Raw genomic sequence first — 21743 nt, 5'->3', positions numbered from 1 at the left:
GAAGCTGACTTAAGCTGTGTCTGAAATCTTTCCCTATTTACTATACAGTGCACTACATTTACCCAGCACCAATTTATTCGAGTGTCCGATTGCTGAGTGTGTAAATATCACTTTCTGCTAACAATCCCACAATGCAATGCTCCACGTTTTATAGATGTGAAGAGTACGGTCGCGTGACTCTACAGCCGGTGGTGATGACTCAAAATTATGACGATTAGTTAGTGTCCGAAATCTTGATTTGCTGCTCACTATTTATTGTTTATTATATAGGGAGTAGTGAATGAGTGAGACGATTACATCACCTCCAGAGTCCAGTGTGTCCTATCAAGGTCCTACTCTGCAATGGAGACACAACGGGTGAGAGGACGTTCCTGTAAAGTTCTCTCCTCCTAAATTTGACCCGGAAGTTCCTAAATGTAAATGGGACTTTAGATGCTATTTGTTCGGAGTCTCACAGGTCAGTCTCTAAATGCTTCACTCAGATAGAGACTGAGGACACTGTCTCTGCTTTCATTGATAAAACTGAGTGGAAACAGAGTGTTTAGAAAAACCTGTAATGCAGAACCAATCCAGAGTCTTTAGGTCAGTCCTTTATATTGAGGGGAAAGTGGTGAGAGCATCATGTCTGGTAAGGTGTGACCTTCACAAAATGTAAGAGGTGTAGGTTTTTCAGCCACATTTCAAGTTGCTACTATGCATTTAAAAATCCCCACACCATCAGTAGGCGGAGATCTCCAAATGTCTGGTATCATGAGACTAATTTGATGTAGGTGTCGTGGACCCTTTTTCACTGTCTGTTCTTTGTGTGCAAAACCTGACGCACAACTTCCCATTCAGTGATGACCTACAGATCTTCAAGTTGCATAATGAACTTAATATTTTGTGTGTATGACACACTCACAAAACTTGCTCCAGATAACTTCTTATCCATTATGTTATGTCTCTCGACCATCTTTTTGTCTTTTCTTTTAGACCTACAGTCCTGATATATGATTGAAGGCTGTTGTTTGTACATTACTGACTGCCACACCCTCCGTTATCAGTCATCTCAGAGGTCGTCCTCTATCACTTCACGGCCTCACATCCTGTCAACTGCCCCGCTCCTCCTCCTCCTCCTCCCCCCGCCTGGTCAACGCTAATCCACGTCTTCATCTCCGTCTTCATCCTCATCTCACCTTGTTGCCAGTGTCATGTGTTATACGGCGATGATGATGATGATGATGGGTCGCGAGTTGCAATTGGACGACGGCAGAGGAACAGTTATTATCTCCATCTCTCGGTTATTTATTTTTCCCTCTCTGCGTCTTAAGATGGCTGCTCGCGATGGAGACAGGCCCTGTGTGGCCCGCAAAACACTGGCCCCGGCAAATCCCCCTGTTTATCCACAATCCTGACCCGCTGGGTCTGCGTGGGCGTGTTGTTCGTTTGTCAGATACGTGAGATGTGTGTGTGGGTGGCGAAAGAGTATGTGAGCATGCACAGAAGCGATAGTGCTGAACTTAGGTTAAACTTGTGTGTAGTGTGACTTTTTTTTTTTTGTGGCATTATCTCCTCAACATCCGCTCGTGGTGAGTACGTGCGTGTTTGTGTATGAGCATTTTAGCGAGACACACACACAAACACACACACACACACACACACACACACACACACACACACACACACACACACACACACACACACACACACACACACACACACAGTTACTGGCAAACTGAGGCGACTGTTCTGCTAAGTGGCAATGAATAGGGTCTTATGATGTGCTCTGATGCCAGCGCTAAGCCAGCCACTGACAGTTAGACTGATCCCCAAACATGCTCCCTGTCTCTGTTTGGGATATAAATCTGTACTCGCAGTACCACACCCAGAGGTGAATGGGTCAGGAATTTGAGGTGGCTCGCAGTAAAGGCATGCACCTATGGGTGTTGAGGAGATGTGGTGAAGGACACATTCCCTTGGTGAGAGAAGTGCTCAAAATTACCGTAGAAATAAATCTTATAAAGACCAAAAATCTAAGTTATTTTTGCATACAAATAAATACATTATGAATCTGTAAACGAAAAGTTATTCCGCTTTTTCACCGTTGTTAAATCACTCTAAAAAAGATCAAAGAATACATGGCTCATCCGCAGTGTGTACACATTTAGATTTGAGAGAGGTTTGTGTTTTTTGTGTGCGAGAGTGTCGCAGAATAAACAAACCAAACTGGGGAACCCTATTGTTCTTTCTCGGAAAAAAATAATTTCAAAGAACGAGCGCTCACACATGCATGCTCACACACACACTAAGGCACACCGGCTCCTTATCCAATCCCTCCACTAATTCCCCCTTGGTAGAAGGTGTTCATTGTTTCTCTTTCATTCTAATCTCTCCTTCTCCTTTAAAAAAAAAAAAAAAAAAAAAAATCCATATTAGATTCTCTTTGAGTTGGCTACAATCAGAGGCACTGAAGCAGAGCATCACCCTGCTAATGCTCTTTGTCTCCTCAGATTTGTCACTTAGCATCGAGAGTACACCTTTGTCATGGAGCAGGGTGGGAGAGAGGCAGACTCTCACTTGGGGCAATTGTTTCTTGTCACAGGCCATCTTAACCCCCCCACCACCACCACCACCAGCACCCCTCCCTCCTCCCTCCCTCGCCCCCTTAAGCAAATCAGCTTTGCTCTGGATTAGGGCCCTATCATAGCCCTGTCAGATCTCTACAGCCTGCCTTAAACAGCTAAAACAAACAGATCCTTAAAGTGAGAATTGAGTGGATATGGAAAATCTGATTCCCCAAACATACCATCGCCGTCTTTTTCCTGGAAATTATCATTTGATATCTCTGGAATATAGAGGTTTCAGCCTGCTGGGAGTTTTATCAACCAAAAACCCCCTTGAGCTTTATAGCAAACCTCTTCTCTGTTGACTGGTAGCGAAACTAAAACAAGACAGGAGGAGTATCACCATGTAACCATCGTTTTACCTTGTTGGGAATGTGATTATATTGTTATTAAATGGAAATGTGGTGTTATTTTAGTTGTGTGGCATAGTAAGAAGTTTACTTCTACCATAAAATAACAATTTAGTGGATAAAGTGAGTGCAAATCACCAGAAGAAAGGACGCCAAAGAAAATAAAATTAAAGAATAAGGCTGGTGAGTTTCAACAAATCTCATGTGCAGAGCCAAACCAACAATTAATTGATCTACTTCCAAGTATTGTGTGTGTGAGTTTCCCTTGTTTCTCTGTAGACCTTCTGTATACTGAAGCTCTTTGAAACATTTACAATGCAGCACAAAGTCAAGAGGCAGCGATATGAAACACAACAAGCTAGCAAAGCGCTCTTAATGGAAACGTGTTCCCACACATACGCAGTAATATCCGCTTTACACTGAACTACTCTGCTGAGACTGAATACCAAGATCTGTGTTATTAGTCTTTGGAGCCTTTTAATGTTCCTTCAGTCTTTATGGTAACATGCCACCAGGTACAAAATCCAAAAACCTCCACCATGTTATAGTTTTTGGATAATGGCAGAGTAAAATATAAAATAAGATACATCAAGCTTTGGATACACACACAATACTACACAATACATGCAATAGTAGATAAGTTCTTGCACACCGTCTCGCTCACTTGTGCAGTTTAATAAGGCACAGCGTTTAAGTCCCATCAGATGCTTGATGAAGGTCTGAGGGACCGAAACGTTGTAACTTATTAAAATTACACAAGTGAGCGTGACAGTGTGCGGGAGCTTTTTTTTTAAAATTAAAAATGTTCTGTCTAAAATGTTAAAATATTCAATTAACTGTCAAATATGAAGAGCGTTTGGGAGGCTGGAAGCATCAAACATTTGGTGCTTCGAAACTGTTGCAGTGAAGGTTCTGCCAATTGACTAATCTATTAATCGTTGCTGCTACAGTTTTATTTGGTTAAGAGTCCAAGGAGATTTATTATATGATACAAATTGAGAAACGGATTGAGAAACGTATTCTCTCCCACATACAGCCCAAAATCCAAAAATATTTGATTTGTGATCATATAAAGTAGAAAATCCCCACTTTTGAACAGCTAGAACCAGAAAATGTTTGGCATTTTAGCTTGAGAAATGACAAACAATCCATTAATAATCACAATTTTGATCAATTAGTATCCTGTGGATCAATTGATCATTTCAGTTCTAGTAATCATCCCACTAAAATCTGCCGTTTTCATTCAAGCTTTTCTAATAAGTCGGCATCATAGTTCATAACCAGCAAAAATGCTTCGACAGAGACCTAGCTAGTATCTCTTTCTCCCTTCATTTCTTTCCCTCCCACCCTGCCTCTCCTTCTCTCTCTCTCTCTCTCTCTCTCTCTCGTCTTATCAGTGTGTCCAGGGTGCCGTCCTCTCTTCTACTCTCTGGGTCTTTCTTTTGGGTGGCCCTCAGTGCCCCCCACACACACTCAGACCCAGAGCATGCACTTCAGACAGGGGGCTAATGGGAAAATAAATTACCAGCAGGCAAAAGCCCTGGCTCTGCACTTCTGCTGGAGAGAGAGAGAGAGAGAGAGAGAGAGAGAAAGGGACATTGGGGGGGCGGTTTGGAAAGAAAGGGGGTGATGAGCAGGAGCGGGAGAGGGGTTGTCAGGAAATGGAAAGAGAGAAGGGTAGAGAGGACGAGAGAAGAAGACAGACAGGTAGACGGCAAGGAGACGGTCAGAAAGAGAAGTCAAGAGAAAGGGAAAAAGATTGAGAAAATGAGGAAGATGGGGTAAGGGAGAAAGAAAGACAGAGGCTAGGAGGGGGAAGGGAGGGAGAGGGGGAGCAAAAGAGAGAGAGAGAGATAGGTCGACAGGATTATAGCTAGAGTTCATCCCTGGTCTATGAAGTGCCTGCTCATCACTTTTCCCACCATTTCACCATCTCTGGCCATCATCAAGGCCTAAAATGGCCAATAACATCACCACACACACACACACACACACACACACACACACACACACACACACACACACACACACACACACACACACACACACACACACACACACACACACACACACACACACACACACAGTTACTGTGTCTGGGATTGATTACTTCCCCTGCATGAAGCCGACGTTAAGATATCAGGACGGCAGATTCATCACGGTGGCGGACATCGGTGGAAGTGTGTGTGTGTGTGTGTGTCCAACAACATCTGTGTCGTGTGTTTGTGTATAAAGCTTGACAAATTTGGTTGGTAGGTAGTGTGTTCGTCCACTTTTGAGCGGTTTTGTGTGCGAGTGTGTTTTACAAAGTGATCGACCACCCAAGTTCTGGCGAACTTTATTCCTCATTTTAAAGTACACACTCTGATACCAAGACACACATCTACTGCAGCAAACTTTAACAGTGCACTTGAGTGTATTTCTGTGTGTGTTTGGCTCAGTGTTGCCAAGCTAACAAGAGGTCAGTCTCCAGTAAAACACTCCCCTCTCCCAGTTAGGATTAGGCCTTTTAAGGGCTAGTTGGTTTGTGACTCTTCTCCTTTCATCTACTGCCATCAGAGGCAACCCTGCATTAAAGGCATTCCTCTCTCCCTCTCTCTCTGTCTTTCTCTTGCTCCCTCGCTTAACCCTCCTCCACCCTCCTCTCTCTCTCTCCTTTACACACACACACACAAACACACTGTTGACTGATTATCAATATGTGTGATGACTGGAGTCTCCTGCCTGGCAAACACAGAATATTGGTTGCACGTTTGCACTTCCGATGTAAGAGATATAATCTGTTTGGAAATCAAATAAAATTGAATTAGCAAGTTTTACAATGTGATGCCATTGAGCAGAGTAGCAGAAATTGCCTTTCCCCCCTCATCTCAATCAGAAATGTTTTAATATTAAACTTTTTTTTTTAAATGCCTGAGACGTGCAGGTTACAAACAAACAAAAAAAGGATAATGAATTGATGAATCTGCTTTTGAAATGAAACTCTCCACAATCACAGAGGTAACGCTTAGCTCCAAAATGGCTACTTTTGAGCCCAGTACACCGATAGTCTCGTCAGGTATTATGTGTCTCATTCAAGGACACTTTAGACCTTCCTTCATTAAGCAACCTTCCTGTTGTCCTCGGGTCAATTTTGGTGTTAACAACAGGTATTAACTCAAAAAAAGGTATCATTTCATTTAAACGAGGCTCTTTGATAGGGCTGGGTATCGTCTAAAACAGTTACGATACCCAGTACCCTTAAAGTGATACCGATACCAACTGAGTACTTCATTCGATACCCATTACACATTAGGTGGCATCTTGGCTGCTCAACTCAAATTCACCATGACTTCATCACCACAGACGGGTTGTAGCTGCTGTGGCAGTGGGCCAATCGCATGTCGCATTAAATTGAAGAACGCTTGCGTTGATTGGTTTGACGGGAGACGTTTCAATAGTACTTGGTATCGATTTATTTCAGTCAGATACCTTAAAAGGTATCGAGTATTGATACCCAGCACTGATAGTCTTGTTTGGTATCATGTGTCTCATTCAAGGACACTTGTGAAAGACAAATCCTCTTCCTTCATTAAGCAACCCTCCTTTTGCCCTCGGGTCAATTTTGACCCAGGAGGACAACAGGTATTAACTATAGGTATAATTTCATTTAATGAGTCTTATATAAAAATATGTGTGAAATGTGGTAATAAATTGGAGTGAAGTTGCCTAAAAAGGTCTAACACAGAATTGGGTAATAATTTTAACGTTATGCCATACAATTTTGACCCAGAAGTACGAAAGTTGCATGGTTGACGGGAAAACGACAGGAGGGAAACCGGTTGACAGTTTTGGCTTCTGATGGTATCGTTTGACGGGAGACGCTTCGATTTATTTTGGTGGATACCTTAAAACGCATTGAGTACCAATACCCAGCCCTACACATTGACCATAATTTCTCAAATTATGTGTAAAACTTGAGGGAACATATTGGAATGAAGTTCGCTAAAAAGGTCTAACACAGAATTGGGTGAAGGTCGACAGAAAAACCAACAGGAGGAAAACCGGCCGACAGTTTTAGCTTCTTGGTTCACAGTAGCTCTTGTTGTCTGTGTATGTTTACCCCTCCACAGCCAACCAGAGTGCTTCTTTCCTCTCATGAGTATAGTCTTGTACTGATCGCTCCGGTTCCTGGCAGCAGGCTCCACATTGAAACGATCCCGTATCCAGTTTCTTAGTGTTTCACCAAAAAAAAACAAAAAAAAAGGACTCCATGTCTAGAGCTCAGTGTCATTTTAAGCCATATTCATCCAAAAACTCCAGCACACACTGTGCTGTAATCTGCCGTCTGTTCCTTTTTAAAACAAGCCTAATCCTGCTCTTGTTGTGACTAATCGCTCTTCTCTTGCCTCTCGTCTTCTCTCGCTTTCCCTCGACTGTTTGTGTCTCTTTTTTTGTTGTCGTCGCATCCTCGGGGGACGAGGTGGCGGTCAGTGAAAGAGTTTTTGGGAGGCTGGAGTTAAATCTGTTCCACAAGATGGTCGTAGTGGAGAGAAATCCTAGCATTTTCGTACTTGTGTGTCAGCGTGTGAGAGAGAGGCCGTGTGTGTGCGTGTGTGTGTGCGCGCTCGTGATAACACACATGAAGCCCATTTGCACAGTTCATTCCATTATTAAGACCATTGTCATTGTAATTCACATAACCACAGTGATAGTATTGCATGCCTTTTTATATCCATTGTTGCCTCTAAAATACACACATACACACAGCTCAGGGAGAAAAAAATAAATCCTCACATATAATAGTAGCAGATGAATAATTTGGTCTTAATCTGTGTGTGTGTGTATATGTGTGTGTCTATAACGCCTATAGTGCGGTATTCATAGGTGGTATGTAAAAAGGCCCGTCTTATCAGTTATCAGGGGAGCCCAAATTGACACAGAGGAATCACTCCATTGTGTGCGGATTCAAAGAGAGATGTGAGCACATTGGATGTCTCCATTTCCAATAACTGTGACCTTGAGGCGAGAGGAATAGGGCTGTCTCCCCCCACTCCACCACCATCTACCCTCCCACCACAACCCTTCAATCTGCTGACTGCTGAATTCAACTAGAGCCAGCTGATTTTTTGGGGGGTGCTGGGGTGGAGGGCTAATCGGTGCTACCTCAGGGTTATTCTATAAGGGTAAATTGAGTTTGGGCTTTTATTTTTTTACTGAACAGCGTGAATACAAATGATAAAGGCCTCTGCACAGAGTATTGTGAGAGGGGGGATGAAATGTTCAAGCTCATTTAAGACTGAGATTTTGTTTCGGATAACTTTACAATAAATGCATTTCATAACGAGAGAGAGAGGTAGGGAACATCGGTCAAGTCTCATCCATCTTCTGTAGTTTCTCTGATCACTGTAATCAAATTTACTGCCTTGAGTTGACAATTCATTTCAAATTAAGATTAGAATATTTGACTTTTTCAAGATGTACCCTAGTCTGATAGTCTGTGAGTGAAACTGACCTCAACTTGTCCCTTTTTCACCCAGTTTAGGGATTGTTTTGTTTTGTTGCAGTAGGCTTTGTGAGGGGGTTAAATGTTTAAGCTCTCTCTTAAAGCCACATTTAAGACGGAGGTTTTGTTGCATATAACTTTACAATCAACATATTTCATAACAAGAGAGAGAGAGGGAGAGGTAGAGAATATCGGTCAAGTCTCAACCATCTTCTGTAGTTTCTCTGATCACCGTAATCACATTATATCATAATCAAAGTTACCAATTCATTTCAAACTAAGATATTAAATACTTTGACTTTTTCAAGATGAACTCTAATCTAACAGTCTGTGAGTGAAACTGACCTCAACTTGTCCCTTTTCACCCAGTTTAGGGATTGTTTTGTTTTGTGGCAGCAGGCTTAAAGTCAGATAATCATCTGCTTGATGTGGAACCAGTGATTCATCACTTATCATCTTTGTTGTGATACCAGAAGTCATGTTTTTGTCATCTTTTCTATCTTCCTCTAAAACACTTTAACCTAATTCTTCTTACTATTACCAAATGTGTCATACTGCCAACAATTAGAGTAAAGCTACCACCAAAAATCTTCATATTTAGTTCCTTTTTTCAGGTTCCTTCTATAACAGCAGGAATGTGGTAACAGCGGTCAGTTTAAGAGTAGATAGTGTTGATGTGAATTGTTGCTAAAAGTGGTCACATTTGGATCAATAGGGAACATCGACCAGTTAAAATAAAAATTAAATAACCAATTAACTGGTGACCTGTGTAAAAAAAAAGCCATTAGCTGATTGGTGTGTGTGTTCTTCTTTTTGTTCATCACTTGCTAACACTGCCCAGCTATCTGTGTGTGTGTGTGTGTGTGTGTGTGTGTGTGTGTGTGTGTGTGTGTGTGTGTGTGTGTGTGTGTGTGTGTGTGTGTGTGTGTGTGTGTGTGTGTGTGTGTGTGTGTGTGTGTGTGTGTCTCTGTGCCAGGACAAGGACCTATACAAAGAAAGACCAGGTTCTTTTTTAGCACTCAGCCTAATTAATCCATCTCTGGGTGACAAAAAAAAAGAGATCTCTTCCTCTACCCCCTTCCTCTTCCTCCGTCCCATTGGCATTTTGGGGCAGACGGATTCAGCAGGACCCCCGGGCACCCTTCCTGCCCTGACCCCTGCCCCCCCACCAGGGGAGCATCTGTGGATCGATCTGGGGCCAGCTGGCACCAGGGGAGAGGGGCAGGCCTGGTACTCCTAAACACACACACACACACACACACACACACACACACACACACACACACACACACACACACACACACACACACACACACACACAGTACAAATACACACGAACAGTCGTGTCTTGAATTAAACTTTCTAAACGTCATTTATGGAGGGCAAAAAAAAAAATGGGTAGGGTATCTGTGGGTTGGGTTTCAGGTTTGTTTGTGTGTGTGTGTGTTATGGTGTTATAAGTCAAATATAACTGTTAGTCTTTAACCAAGAGCTGCATTTATAGAGAGATGCAACTAGGGGGCAGCATACAGCCGTCACCCCTCCCTCCATCTTTCTATCCTCTCTCTCTCTTTCACTGTCCTCCTTTATCTCTCTCTCTCTCTCTCTCTCTCTCTCTCTCTCTCTCTCTCTCTCTCTCTCTCACACAAACTCACACTCACACACACACACACACACACACACACACACACACACACACACACACACACACACACACACACACACACAGAGGTACTTAGTCATTCTCCAGGTTCAGAAAGAGAGAGAGCATATTGATAGTCCTATCCTCTCTGTAATAAATTAAACTTCTGTATTGTCCTTCCTTTTCATTTTACACATTGTCACAACCTCCCAGTCACCCTAATCCCAACTACCCCTCCTCCCTCTTCCCTCCTTTACCTTCTCTCAAACACACACACACACACACACACACACACACACACACACACACACACACACACACACACACACACACACACACACACACACACACACACACACACATGCACACACGCATTGATTGACAAGCAGCATCCGGGGAAATAGAGCAGATTTCCATTGTTTGCTGCCCCTACTCAAATCTGTTGAAACGGTTATTCCATTCTTTTGCAGGGGGTATTTGCATATCCTTAAGTATTTCCTATTTTTCAAGACTCCCTCCCTCCCCCCTCTCCCTCTATTCCACCCCATCCTCCTTTTTACTAAATCCCCTCTTCTTAAGTGTTTGGTGCATTTGGCAAATTCATTCATAAAGTATCTACATGCGCTATTAGCTTAGTATAATAGCCAGGGTGTAATCTGCAGAGAGATAAGAGGTGGAGAGGGAGAGTTTTTTTTTCTCCTCTCTCTCTCTGTCTCTCTCTCTTCTCTTCTCTTCTCTTCTTCTTCTTCTCCTCCTGATGGTCTGTTCTTTGGACAAGCTTGGTGGTCGGGCGATGATACGTCATTATGTTCCCCAGCCGAAGTGACAAGGCTCAAATGTCAGCACGAAATGTCAAGTCGTCTCTCTCCAGTCAGCCGCTCTGATTCTCCTGTAGTTTTTTCCTCTTCTTTTTAAAAAAAATGATATTGAATTATTGGAGCAGGTAGGAAAGAGAACGATGGAGAGGGATAGAAGGATAGGAGGGTTAGAAGGAGGTGTATGAATGGAGGTTTGGTGGGAGACAAAGGGAACGGGGATGAGAGGAAGAGCCTTTTCTAATCTTGGATACTGTGAATGAAAACTTATGTTGCTTGTTGAAGAAGCCAACACACTATACACAATGAGAAAAAGTAAGAATTTTAAGAAAAACATTCAGCAAAAACTAAAGTCCACTGGGAAGGTGAGGACACCCAAACATTGAGTTATACTAAGTTTTGGTTTTGAGTCTTTTGACAGTGAGACCTAACTTAATAAGTCTGTCTGAGCTGCTAAAATACTGTCTGTGAAGAAGATAAGCCACACTGTGCACAATGAGAAAATGCAAGAAATTTAAGAAACGTATGATATCCAAGTTCTAAGACGATATCTATTCTCATTAATGTGATGTGGCAACACAGCAATATGCTGCTTATACTGCATTTTGTAAAATGAAGGTAATTTATTAATAGTGAAAATTAAAGTTGTTCACATTTACACACCATCTTGGTACTCCTATAGCTGGCCCATAGTTTTCTAGTCTCTATTTGGAGTTTACATAGTGTCTCTCACTGTATTATCAATAGCTTTACCACTCTGTACAGATACTATCTCTGTGTGAGTATGTCCGTGTGTGTGTATATGAATGAACACCCTGCGGCCCTCAGCGATAAAGCTGAGATTGAGTTTTCCCCACCGAGTGTGAGCCTCTGAGGATTGTGCATATGTGTGTATGTGTGTGTGAAGACATCAGGAAACAGGCAATGTAAAGAGCTCGTATCGCTTTATCTACCATACACGGTGGAGCGTATGTGTATATGTATATGTGCTCTCAAACTGGTGTTGTGTGAAAGAGAACTAGCTGCTTTGCTTTGTTCGGCATTGTGCGCATGAGAGGATGAATCCTCGGGGCTCGATTCACAGCTGAGACAAGAAGGTATTTTTCTGTGGTATAATAACATAAGTGTGTGTGTGTGTGTGTGTGTGTTTGTGTAGGTGTGTGCGCTGTTATATTTTCTATATATGCTGTTTTTAGACATTCTCACAAAAAAAATGGGGGAGAAAAAGAGGAATGAAACAGATGTAAAGGGAGAAGATGTGTTTACACTGCCTGCTGCTTTCATTCCACATGGCTTATGAGGGTCTGACCCTCACATCGCGTTTGGTCCTAACATCAGTCCCTTGTCACATGCAAATGAACACACATCATTGAACTGGGAAAATGTGTCAGTTTCCCATCACAAAAACAGAATCTGCACAAACAGAGGAGAGCAAAACAGAAAAAGAGGGGGCATGGGTACGTCAGTGGTATCAACACAGCAAGGTGGTGAACCAGTCTGCTATTCACTGACAGCGTGGTGCTTCCATAGCCAGACCCGCAGCAGACAAAACCCATCAGCTTTTTGTTGGAGGGAGAGAAGAGGGGGGGCGGACAAAAGGCTGGAACGTCCCCAACTGTTTAGTTTCCATATCTAGCAGTCAGTGACAAGGCTTTCCGGCTGTTCTTTTTTTTTTTCTTCACACACTGTCCTCTGGTGAACAACACACACGCGCGAAGGCAGGCCGCTGTCACTGATTCTATAACTCTTATCACCTGGTCTGTGGCATATTCCCAAATTCCAATTTGACTGCTAGCCCCTGGCTCAGAGCACATCTCTGAAAGGAAGTACAGCAAAAAAGAAAATGGCTTCAGTGAAGTTCTTTTGATAGGAAATATCAGGAAGGATTTCACAACTGAATTCCCAATGAGGAACACGGCAGGGCCCAGCTTTTAGTTTGTTCTGGGTTTACCAAACAGTGTCTACATACACTTTTATTTGTCTAGATGCTCTGTATTAACCCTTAAACAGCCAGGAGTGGAAAGTGAGATGTGAAAAATAGTTTTACATTACAATATTTTGGATTTTATGAGTGGTATCTCCCAGGATATGTTGCCCTATTAAGGTATAAAAATGGTCGTTATGACAACCAATTGACAAAAATTGCCTCTCTTCTGCCTTTTCCTCTTGTTTTTGAATTGACCCTGCATTGCAATATGGGGCCTGTATTCACCTTGAATGTGCTTTATGTTCTCTGTTTCTCCACAGGAGTCTCCATCAGGGCGAAGGAAGGCTTTGGCCACCAGCAGTATAAACATGAAACAGTACGCCAGTCCCATGCCCACACAGACGGACGTCAAACTCAAGTTCAAGCCCCTGTCGAAGAAGGTGGTGTCGGCCACGCTGCAGTTCTCCCTCTCCTGCATCTTTCTGCGCGAGGGGAAGGCCACGTAAGTCTTCTCGTGTAACACCTTTCCTAAATTGGGAATGGTGTCATGTAGATTTTCCTTCTGCTTCTTAATGAATCCTTAAAGAAGAATATATTGAAAGCCAGAATCATGTTTATTAGCAGATTCATGCTGCTATAAATATGTTTTTGTTCTTTTGTTTTTTAGTTTAAGGGCAAAGTGAACATCTGCAAACATTGTCTTTTTTTAAGCCTGTCCACCATATTTTAGATATTCTACATGTATATTGAGACATATACCCAATTGTACACATACTAGCAGCCCATCCAAACTTCCCTTTCACACAGGGATAAAGCAGAACTAAAAGGCATGTTTCTTTGACACAGGTTCAAATTCTCAACCATCCGGATAATTTGACTTAATCACCATTTAGTTTCACTCCACTCTGTGCGTTTTAAATCACTGAGCAAATCAGAGATGCAGGCGGTGATTCAGAGGTCTGGAACCTGGCTAATTTTTTTTGCTATTTTTCTGTCTTTGCAACAGCAACTAAGCTTGCTACCACTAGAAAATACAATTAAAGAAAAAGCTATTAAACTCAAAGCAGAAATGTAATATTTATTTTTATAAGTGAGATTTCAAGTTAACAAAAAAAGTACTTGTAGTTCACACATCAGCCACATAACCTCACTCTCCCTGGTTTTACATAGTGATGCACAGTTAGGGTGATGTTGATACTGCTACACTGATAAATAACAGTATAAAAGCAGAAAGTTAGTCAAAGCAGAAAGTTAGTTAAACACGGCTCTTTGAGCTCTTTTTTATGTATATGAATATACATACACATAACACATGTACACATATTTGGGGGTTTGGTTTAATGTACAGGCACACACACACACACACACACACACACACACACACACACACACACACACACACACACACACACACACTGTCACTCAGTCAGTGCAGCTATTCATTCATTCTCACATATTCCTCTTTGATGCCATCAACTTTCATTTGAGGAGACACACACACACTCCCACTCTCTATCACCGTGTTTGCCATTTGTTATTCATTCTAATTTGATAGCAGCAACTTTCATTTAAAGACAGGCACTCACACACACACACACACACACACAACACACAGACACCGAGCCAGAGCAGAGCAGAGCAGCGAGGCCTTTGTTGTGGCATGGACGGCGGGTCGATGGCGCGTAACCCTTGTTAACCCTTCGGGGAATGATGTCGACCACACACAAACAAACTCCATCACGCCAGTTCAAATGAGCGTCTGGGCCTGGGGAAACGCCAAACACAAAGAACAGAAGAAGAAGAGAATACAGCGATTATGATGGAGCGATGGTTGCGAAGAACTGCGAAGGGGTTGTGGGGGAGCGGATGGGGGAGTACATAAAATACAAAGAATAATGTAGAAATTGATGCATCTGTGAATAAAGTGGTGGTGGGGAGACAAAAAATAAAGAGACAAAGGCTGGATTGGGAGAAACAAAAGCTTATAAATGTGAGAAGTGAAGTTTTGTTTTTCTTTTTTCTTTTTTCTTTTTTCTTTTCATGGCGGTGAGGTGTAGAGATGTGAAGAAGAAATGAAAGAGTGGTGAAAGAGGTAGAGAGACACAGAAAGAGAAGGGTAGAGAGCTATGATAATCCTTACGTGTGATCTTGCTCTCAGCAGCTGTGTTGCTGAGAGCTTTAGGTTGAATCGTGTGTGTTTTACCCTCTCCTAGCAGACATTGAAAATACAATACTGATACATTTTCATCTACTTTTTCATCAATTTATGCATTATTAGCTGTTAATCTATTTAGGTTGTATCATAGGAATGTATAAACCTGTATGGTTCAGTCTTTTAAGAGTGTGCTTGTTTTTCAGACCTTTATACTTGTATTATATGTACTGTATATATTAGTGAACATGAATTTCTGTGTGTGTGTCTTATGTTCAGTGATGAGGACATGCAGAGTCTTGCCAGCCTGATGAGCATGAAGCAGGCAGACATTGGCAACCTGGACGACTTCGAGGAGGAGAATGAGGAAGACGAGGAGAACAGGGTTAACCAGGAGGAGAAGGCGGCCAAGATCACAGGTGAAAACAAACACACGCGTCTCTTTTATTTGTTTATTATTGCATAATCATATGAGTCAAAGCTCAGTTAATGGTAAGTTGATCTGAGCTGTTTTTGCACCAGTCAGCGTATCATGAAACTGATTTAACAGGTACAGTGCTTCTAATGTCCTGTTGAATTTTTTGTGATCTTCCCAAACTGACAACTTTACCTCTGGGTGTAACATCTTTAACCCACCCGAGTAATCAACCCAGACCAGAATATTCAAGACCCAGGCTTCATGTGGGGCATCAACTTAGCTTCTTCCCCTGATTTTGTTGTTCTTTCTGTTGCTATTTCTTCCTAAAGTGTGCGTGCTTGCCTACATGTGAAGGAGGGAGAAGTTGTGAGCTTCATTTACCAATTTTCTTTTTTTTTTCAGCTTTGTTATCCTCTTATGTGCAGGATTTCCCTCTTCTCGTATCCCCCTTTAGTTCATCTATTCTCCTCCTTCATATGTTGGTGAATTGGTACTCTGACAGTGGTTTGCGTCCTTCTATACATACATGTTGAGGTCTAATGTATGGACCCTGCTGGTTCCTGCTTTGCTTAATCCAACTTTTCAAAAGCGCCTTCTTCTCTCCTTATTATAAGCTTCATGCTTTCTCCCCTTTCTTTTTTCCCCTTTCCCTGCTTTTTTTTCTTTTCTCATTTATATGTATATGCATTGAGCGCCTAGAGCGATGCTTCACTAGCATGCATCTCTGAATCAAAGGGTTGACAAAGCTGCCAAAACTCCCTACTATCATATTCCCCCCCTCGGATGCTACCTATCCAACAAGCCAGCAAGCTGTCCCAGTGATACTAACACGAGGCTAACCAACACATATCCTGCAAAACATATATTCTCTTTTTTATCTTTTATATATATATGCAGTATATGTAAATGATGAAAAGAGGATATTTTACACCTAAAAGGATGTATTTTACACCTCCATGAATATATATTTTGTGTGTGTACTGTTTGTGTATTTTGTGTGTGTGTGTGTGTGTGTGAATGAGTGTTAGATGTTCTCCTACTTAACAAAGTAAGCAGTTAGCAACCTCAGCAATAAAAGCTAAAAAATATGGAATAGAAGTAAAGGTGTATTTTTTCAGGCTTTACATATGTGTGTGTGTCCATAAAGCATTACACTATATGTGTACCTCTACACTAGGGCTGGGCAATAAATCAATATTATATCGATATTGTGATATTTTATAGATACTGTCTTAGATTTTGAATATTATAATATCATGATATGGAATAAGTGTTGTCTTCCTGCTTTTAAAGGCTGCATTACAGTAAAAGTGTAACTTTCTGAGTTTAACAGACTGTTCTATTATCTGCCTTTATCTACTTAGTCATTACATTACTGATGATTATTTATCAAAACTTTTATTGCGTGGAGCCCCCTGGTGGTCGAGTGGTTAGAGCGCATGCCACATAACGCAGTGTCCCTGGTTTGAATCTGGCCAGGGACCTATGCTGCAGGTCATTCCAATCTGTCTCTCTCTCTCCCTGTTTCCTGTATGGCTTTAATGCTAAGTACTGTCTAAATAAAGGCCAAAAAATGGTTAAAAATATCGTGATATTTGATTCTGCCCATATTTCCCAGCCCTATTCTACATAGATAGAGACTCTGACCGTCAATAATTATTAATTCTACAAATATAAACCAATGTCTACACTCTGAAATAAATGGAGTTTGTGTGTCCGTGTGTGTGTGTGTGTGTGTGTGTGTGTGTGTGTGTGTATATTCTCGATGGGGTGTGTTATTTTGCCTTGTTCACTTGCTATTATTCCTTCCTCCCTTCCTTGTATGGCCCTGTCGTTTACAGAGATAGTAAACCAGTTGAATGCCCTCAGCTGCTTACATGGGGATGATGATGATGATGATGATGTCCTTAAGCGAGCACGCAAAGCAACCGCTAAGCCTGCCGCTTCCTCCCAAGGTCTTTTTTTCACCTTTCTTTCACCCCTCTCTCATCCTGTGTTCCTGACTCCTCTCTCATAGTCTCGTGAACCTTGTTGTAACCTCTTTCACTATCATTCATCACCACATCTTTCTTAATTCTTACTTTCCAGCTTTTCTCTCTCTGTCTCTCTCTCTCTCTCTCTCTCTCTCTCTCTCTCTCTCTCTGGCTCTACTCTCTCTGGCTCTACTCCCCCCATCCCCTGATCCTCCTTGACATTGGTATTGTGATCGTGTTGTGGTCATGTGGTCTTACAGTTTATTTTTGGTCCATGTGGTGATGTGCTGTAACACGGTCTTGTGAACACATGTGTCGGTGTTCATCCTTTTGGTTCTTATTCTTTGTTTTTCAACTGCAATTGGTAGTGAACCAAACCGTAAATGGTATCCAAATAAAACTACTTCACACCCAACAAAGATATTTTCTGGAAGACAAAAAGTTTTTGTTGCTTTGTTTTCAAATTGGAATTAAGCGTTGTTTTGTTTTTCAGCAAGTTTTGGATCAGCAGTATTCTCATGTGGCCTCAAGCTGTTGAGCCGCTTTAGAGTGACAAAGTGAAACGTTACAACATTTTTGAAACACATCTTTTTCTCTCCATCCAGACTAAAATGAGTGTATAAATCTGAAACACCAGCTTGTTGTAGTAGTGTGTATTGGGGAAAATGGAGCTTTGTTGAAACGATAATAAAACAACTCAAATTGTTGTAATCTGCTTTTAATAAACATGGCGTTCCAAAGGTTAGGCACTGCAGAAACAGAAACAGTTACAACATTTTTCTTCACTGTTTTTTATGGCTTGCTCATGCTCAGTAGGAGATGAATGACCTGTTTAGGCGTTTTAATATGGATGGAAATATTTGCTGAAATGAGCTGAAATGCCTGGTATGGATATTGCCATTTTTAACTGGCTCAATGTAGACGTAGTTTAAGTTTGATGCATTCAAGTTGGGGTTAGTGTGACCTCTTGTCTTAAGGCTCAGCATTAAATCAGGTGTTCACTTCTGTCCACTTTGGCGTCTCAGAGTTTCAAACTATGTGTGGTGAAGGGACAAGTTTATAGATTTTCTTTCAGGCTAAAGACTAAACTAGGTGGCTTTGCTGACTTGTATCTCATCAGCAGTTAAGGATGAAACAACTTTCATCATTGGCTATAATGAAAATCTGCTTATTGTTGGCTCTCTGTATTACACGATTAATCCAAAACTTAATTTAGGAGCTTCTACGCCTAAAGATCTCTGATTAGAAAACACAACTGAACTCATTTTGGTTTTTTCGTGTCCTGGTTCTTCTTCTTGGATAGTGAAGAGTCACAAACGATGCTCCACACACACATAAATACACACTCATGTAGATGCGCACTTGCCATGAGCTAAAATGGGTCATGAATGTTGTCAGTAACAGGCAAGGAGGAGCACAGCACTTCTTATCAGCTACTCCCACTTTACATAGCAACACTACATATAGACCAAGACACACACACACACACACACACACACACACACACACACACACACACACGCACACACGCACACACACAAACGCTCACATTGCGCTCAGCAGGACTTTTGGCATCTACCTCTCACACATTCACACTTTTTTCAAATTGACCCGCACACTGGCAGCATCCGTTCAAGCTGCTGTGAGGATGACGAAGATAAAGTGGACAAGTCCCCAGTCCCACTCCGGTTAGGATCTCCATAGCAACGCCATGCTGTCTCCAACAGTAACCCTCCATACCGCACAACTTTTCCCACAATGCCACTGCTGCTGTACATGCATTAAAGTGGGCTGAGGTGGTGGAGGAGCACAGAGAAGTTTAGGCAGCTCTCCTAAGCAAAACTGAACGGTCTTTATGCTTGTGGTTCACTCCCAAGTGCAGACTTTGGTATATTTGGGTTTGTGAATGTTTGTATTCATTTCAGACTCTTGTTTTTTTTGGGAGTTTAATTGTTTGGTAGCTGTTATTTTTGACTCTTCCTCATCATTTATATGACTTTTTATGTTTGACTCTGGCGACAGAGCTGATCAACAAGTTGAACTTCCTGGAAGACCAGGACCCGGACACACCTCCTGCCATGGGCAGCAATCCCTTTGACGAGCCTGACGATCACCTTCACGACCCAAACGACCTCAACCCATTCGGTGATCCTGATGAAGAAGGTATGTTAAACACAAGTATATCATGATTTAAGGTTTTGGATTTGAATAGACTTTATTGTCATTGCACAAAAATACAATGAAGTTCGCTGTGCCGTGCCTGAATATAAAACATAGAAAAACACACACACGTACAGAATCATCCCAAATCAATAAATATATAAAGAAACATTTAAAAGCAGCTTGAAAGCAGTATTGCACAAGTTGTGCCATAATTGCACTTTGAGTTAGGTTGTAATCAATACTTGATCTTGTTATCAAGTATTGTTAACACAATAAAAGTTTAGTAGTTTGTTTGAAGCTCTGTCAATGGACTGTCACTCAATGCAATTTGATGCACACATAGTATGAATGTGTGTAGTCATGTGTAACAATAGCAGGTCGGCTTCAGTGCTTTCAGTCATACAGCTAAACCAATATTTTTGTCTGACCACCTGAGTAGCCAGGTGTATCAGTATGGATTATTTGTTTTTGAATGGTGAGAGCACACACACACACACACACACACACACACACACACACACACACACACACACACACACACACACACACACACACGCACACACACAAAGTCTCCACTTTGTTGTTTGCCTGCTTGTTTAAGTTGACTTTAATCTGAATCTTATTGTCTGAATGAGTCAAGGATTTTGCTTTCTTGAGGACTCGATGTCTTTTATAGATTTCTACACAGCTCTGGTGTGTAGAATTGTAATCTTACTTAAAACCAGTGTTGAAATATTACATATGTTTGCTTATATTTGTTTCAGGGGGATGGATGATAAGGTTGTTATTTTTTATTCAATGGCGGGTGTTTGTAGGCATACACACGTGTCCGATATTGTCAGGCACTGTGTACACACAAAGTATGTTTGAATTGTTAAATTATGTTTCAGTGTTTGTGTCCCAGTGAGGAGCACTGTAATATTAAAACTGTGCCTGGAGAAGCTTTAGTTTTCCTCCAGTTAACTAATGTAAATCAAGTGTGAAAAGTGGAACAGTGTAAGGGGTAAAAAACTGATTAGTGTTGTATTGTGGTGTGATTGTGTTTTTTTTAAGAACCTTACAAAGAAACAATGTAAGAAGGCAAATGAGCAGGTAAGTCTGTAATGCTAATCCAGGGGAGCGACAGACACATTTATTTTGACCTCACACAGCTGCCCAGTTCTTTAACACAGTGTCATGATCAAGTAATAAAGTTGGGAGGGGGGGGGCTTTATTAAGAAGTTAGGAAACAAGGGGAGAGAGAGAAGTGGGTCTGACATGCAACAAAGGTCCCAGATTAGAACTGGATATATGGGGGATGCACTGTAACCACTTGGCTACCGGGGCGCTCCTAAAGAAGTTACCATTGAGTCTGTGATACTTTCTTTTACAAACCCAGTACACCATGTTGGTTCTCTCTCCTCTCCTCTCCTCTCCTCTCCTCTCAAACAGAACCTCCTGACCAGCCGGTCTTACGGCAGCGCGTAGAAGAGGACCCCTTCTACGACCATGACTCTTCAAATCCATTCGATGAACCGGATGAACAAGAGACGCTCACGTCCCTGGGGAACCCCTTTGATGAGCCGGACCATGACACGGAACCTCGGCCGGAGCCAGAACCCCCCAAACCCAGGCAGAGGGTAGGGGTGCGGCCTGTTGACATGAGCAAGTACTTGTACGCCGACACCACCCACAACGAGGAGGAGGAGCTTGATGAGTAAGACATTATTCCTTTATGATGTCATTATTTCCTAATGAAAAATGTCAGGACCTGCTCAGTGAACACTTCATATTTTACAGTTAATATATTTTCTGATGGCAACCTCTTTTCTGTAATTAGAGTGAGGAAACCTTGCATAGTTTTTACTGTTTTTCTAACTTCTACTAATCTGCTTTCTTTGTGTATACAATGCATTTAACTCTGTTTATATGTCAGTAGAGCAATTCATTTCATACACTCTTTCCTTAAGTGTTGACAAAAATAACCAACTGACATGATTTCCTTTACATCTCAGTTAGGAGCCCTTACTGAAAACAGTCTTGGAATATCCAGACTGCCTAGTTTGGTTACTATTGGCAGGCCACGTCCTGTAAGACCCCCTCCTTATAGAGGAGCACTTGTAGCCCCCTCACCAGGGGCAGAGTGACGAGGCAGCTCTTTCAACAGGAACAAGGGCCCTGTTGTTTCACTGCATTCTTTAACCTGGTCTCCCTCCTTTCCCTCCTCCTGTCGTCC

General features: G+C 41.9%; 1 protein-coding gene across 2 annotated transcripts in view; it reads left to right on the top strand.

Annotated features, from left to right (window-relative positions):
• The window catches only part of ehbp1 (EH domain binding protein 1), a 164596-nt gene that overhangs the window by 41997 nt on the left and 100856 nt on the right, over positions 1-21743 (top strand). The window contains exons 1-5 of one of the 2 annotated variants that reach the window (XM_062429955.1): positions 9517-9668; positions 13143-13324; positions 15254-15393; positions 19388-19528; positions 20960-21224. In XM_062429955.1, the coding sequence (XP_062285939.1) occupies positions 13191-13324; positions 15254-15393; positions 19388-19528; positions 20960-21224 (680 nt within the window). In that variant the 5' untranslated portion in view covers positions 9517-9668; positions 13143-13190. Of the gene's footprint in view, positions 1-9516; positions 9669-13142; positions 13325-15253; positions 15394-19387; positions 19529-20959; positions 21225-21743 lie in introns of those variants that run through there. The other variant, XM_062429954.1, reaches the window with a different exon arrangement.

The sequence above is a fragment of the Scomber scombrus genome, chromosome 12 (assembly GCF_963691925.1).
Source record: "Scomber scombrus chromosome 12, fScoSco1.1, whole genome shotgun sequence".
Taxonomy (NCBI): Eukaryota; Metazoa; Chordata; class Actinopteri; order Scombriformes; family Scombridae; genus Scomber; species Scomber scombrus.
The sequence above is the reverse complement of the archived record's forward strand: the minus strand, read 5'-3'. Positions and strand labels throughout refer to the sequence as shown.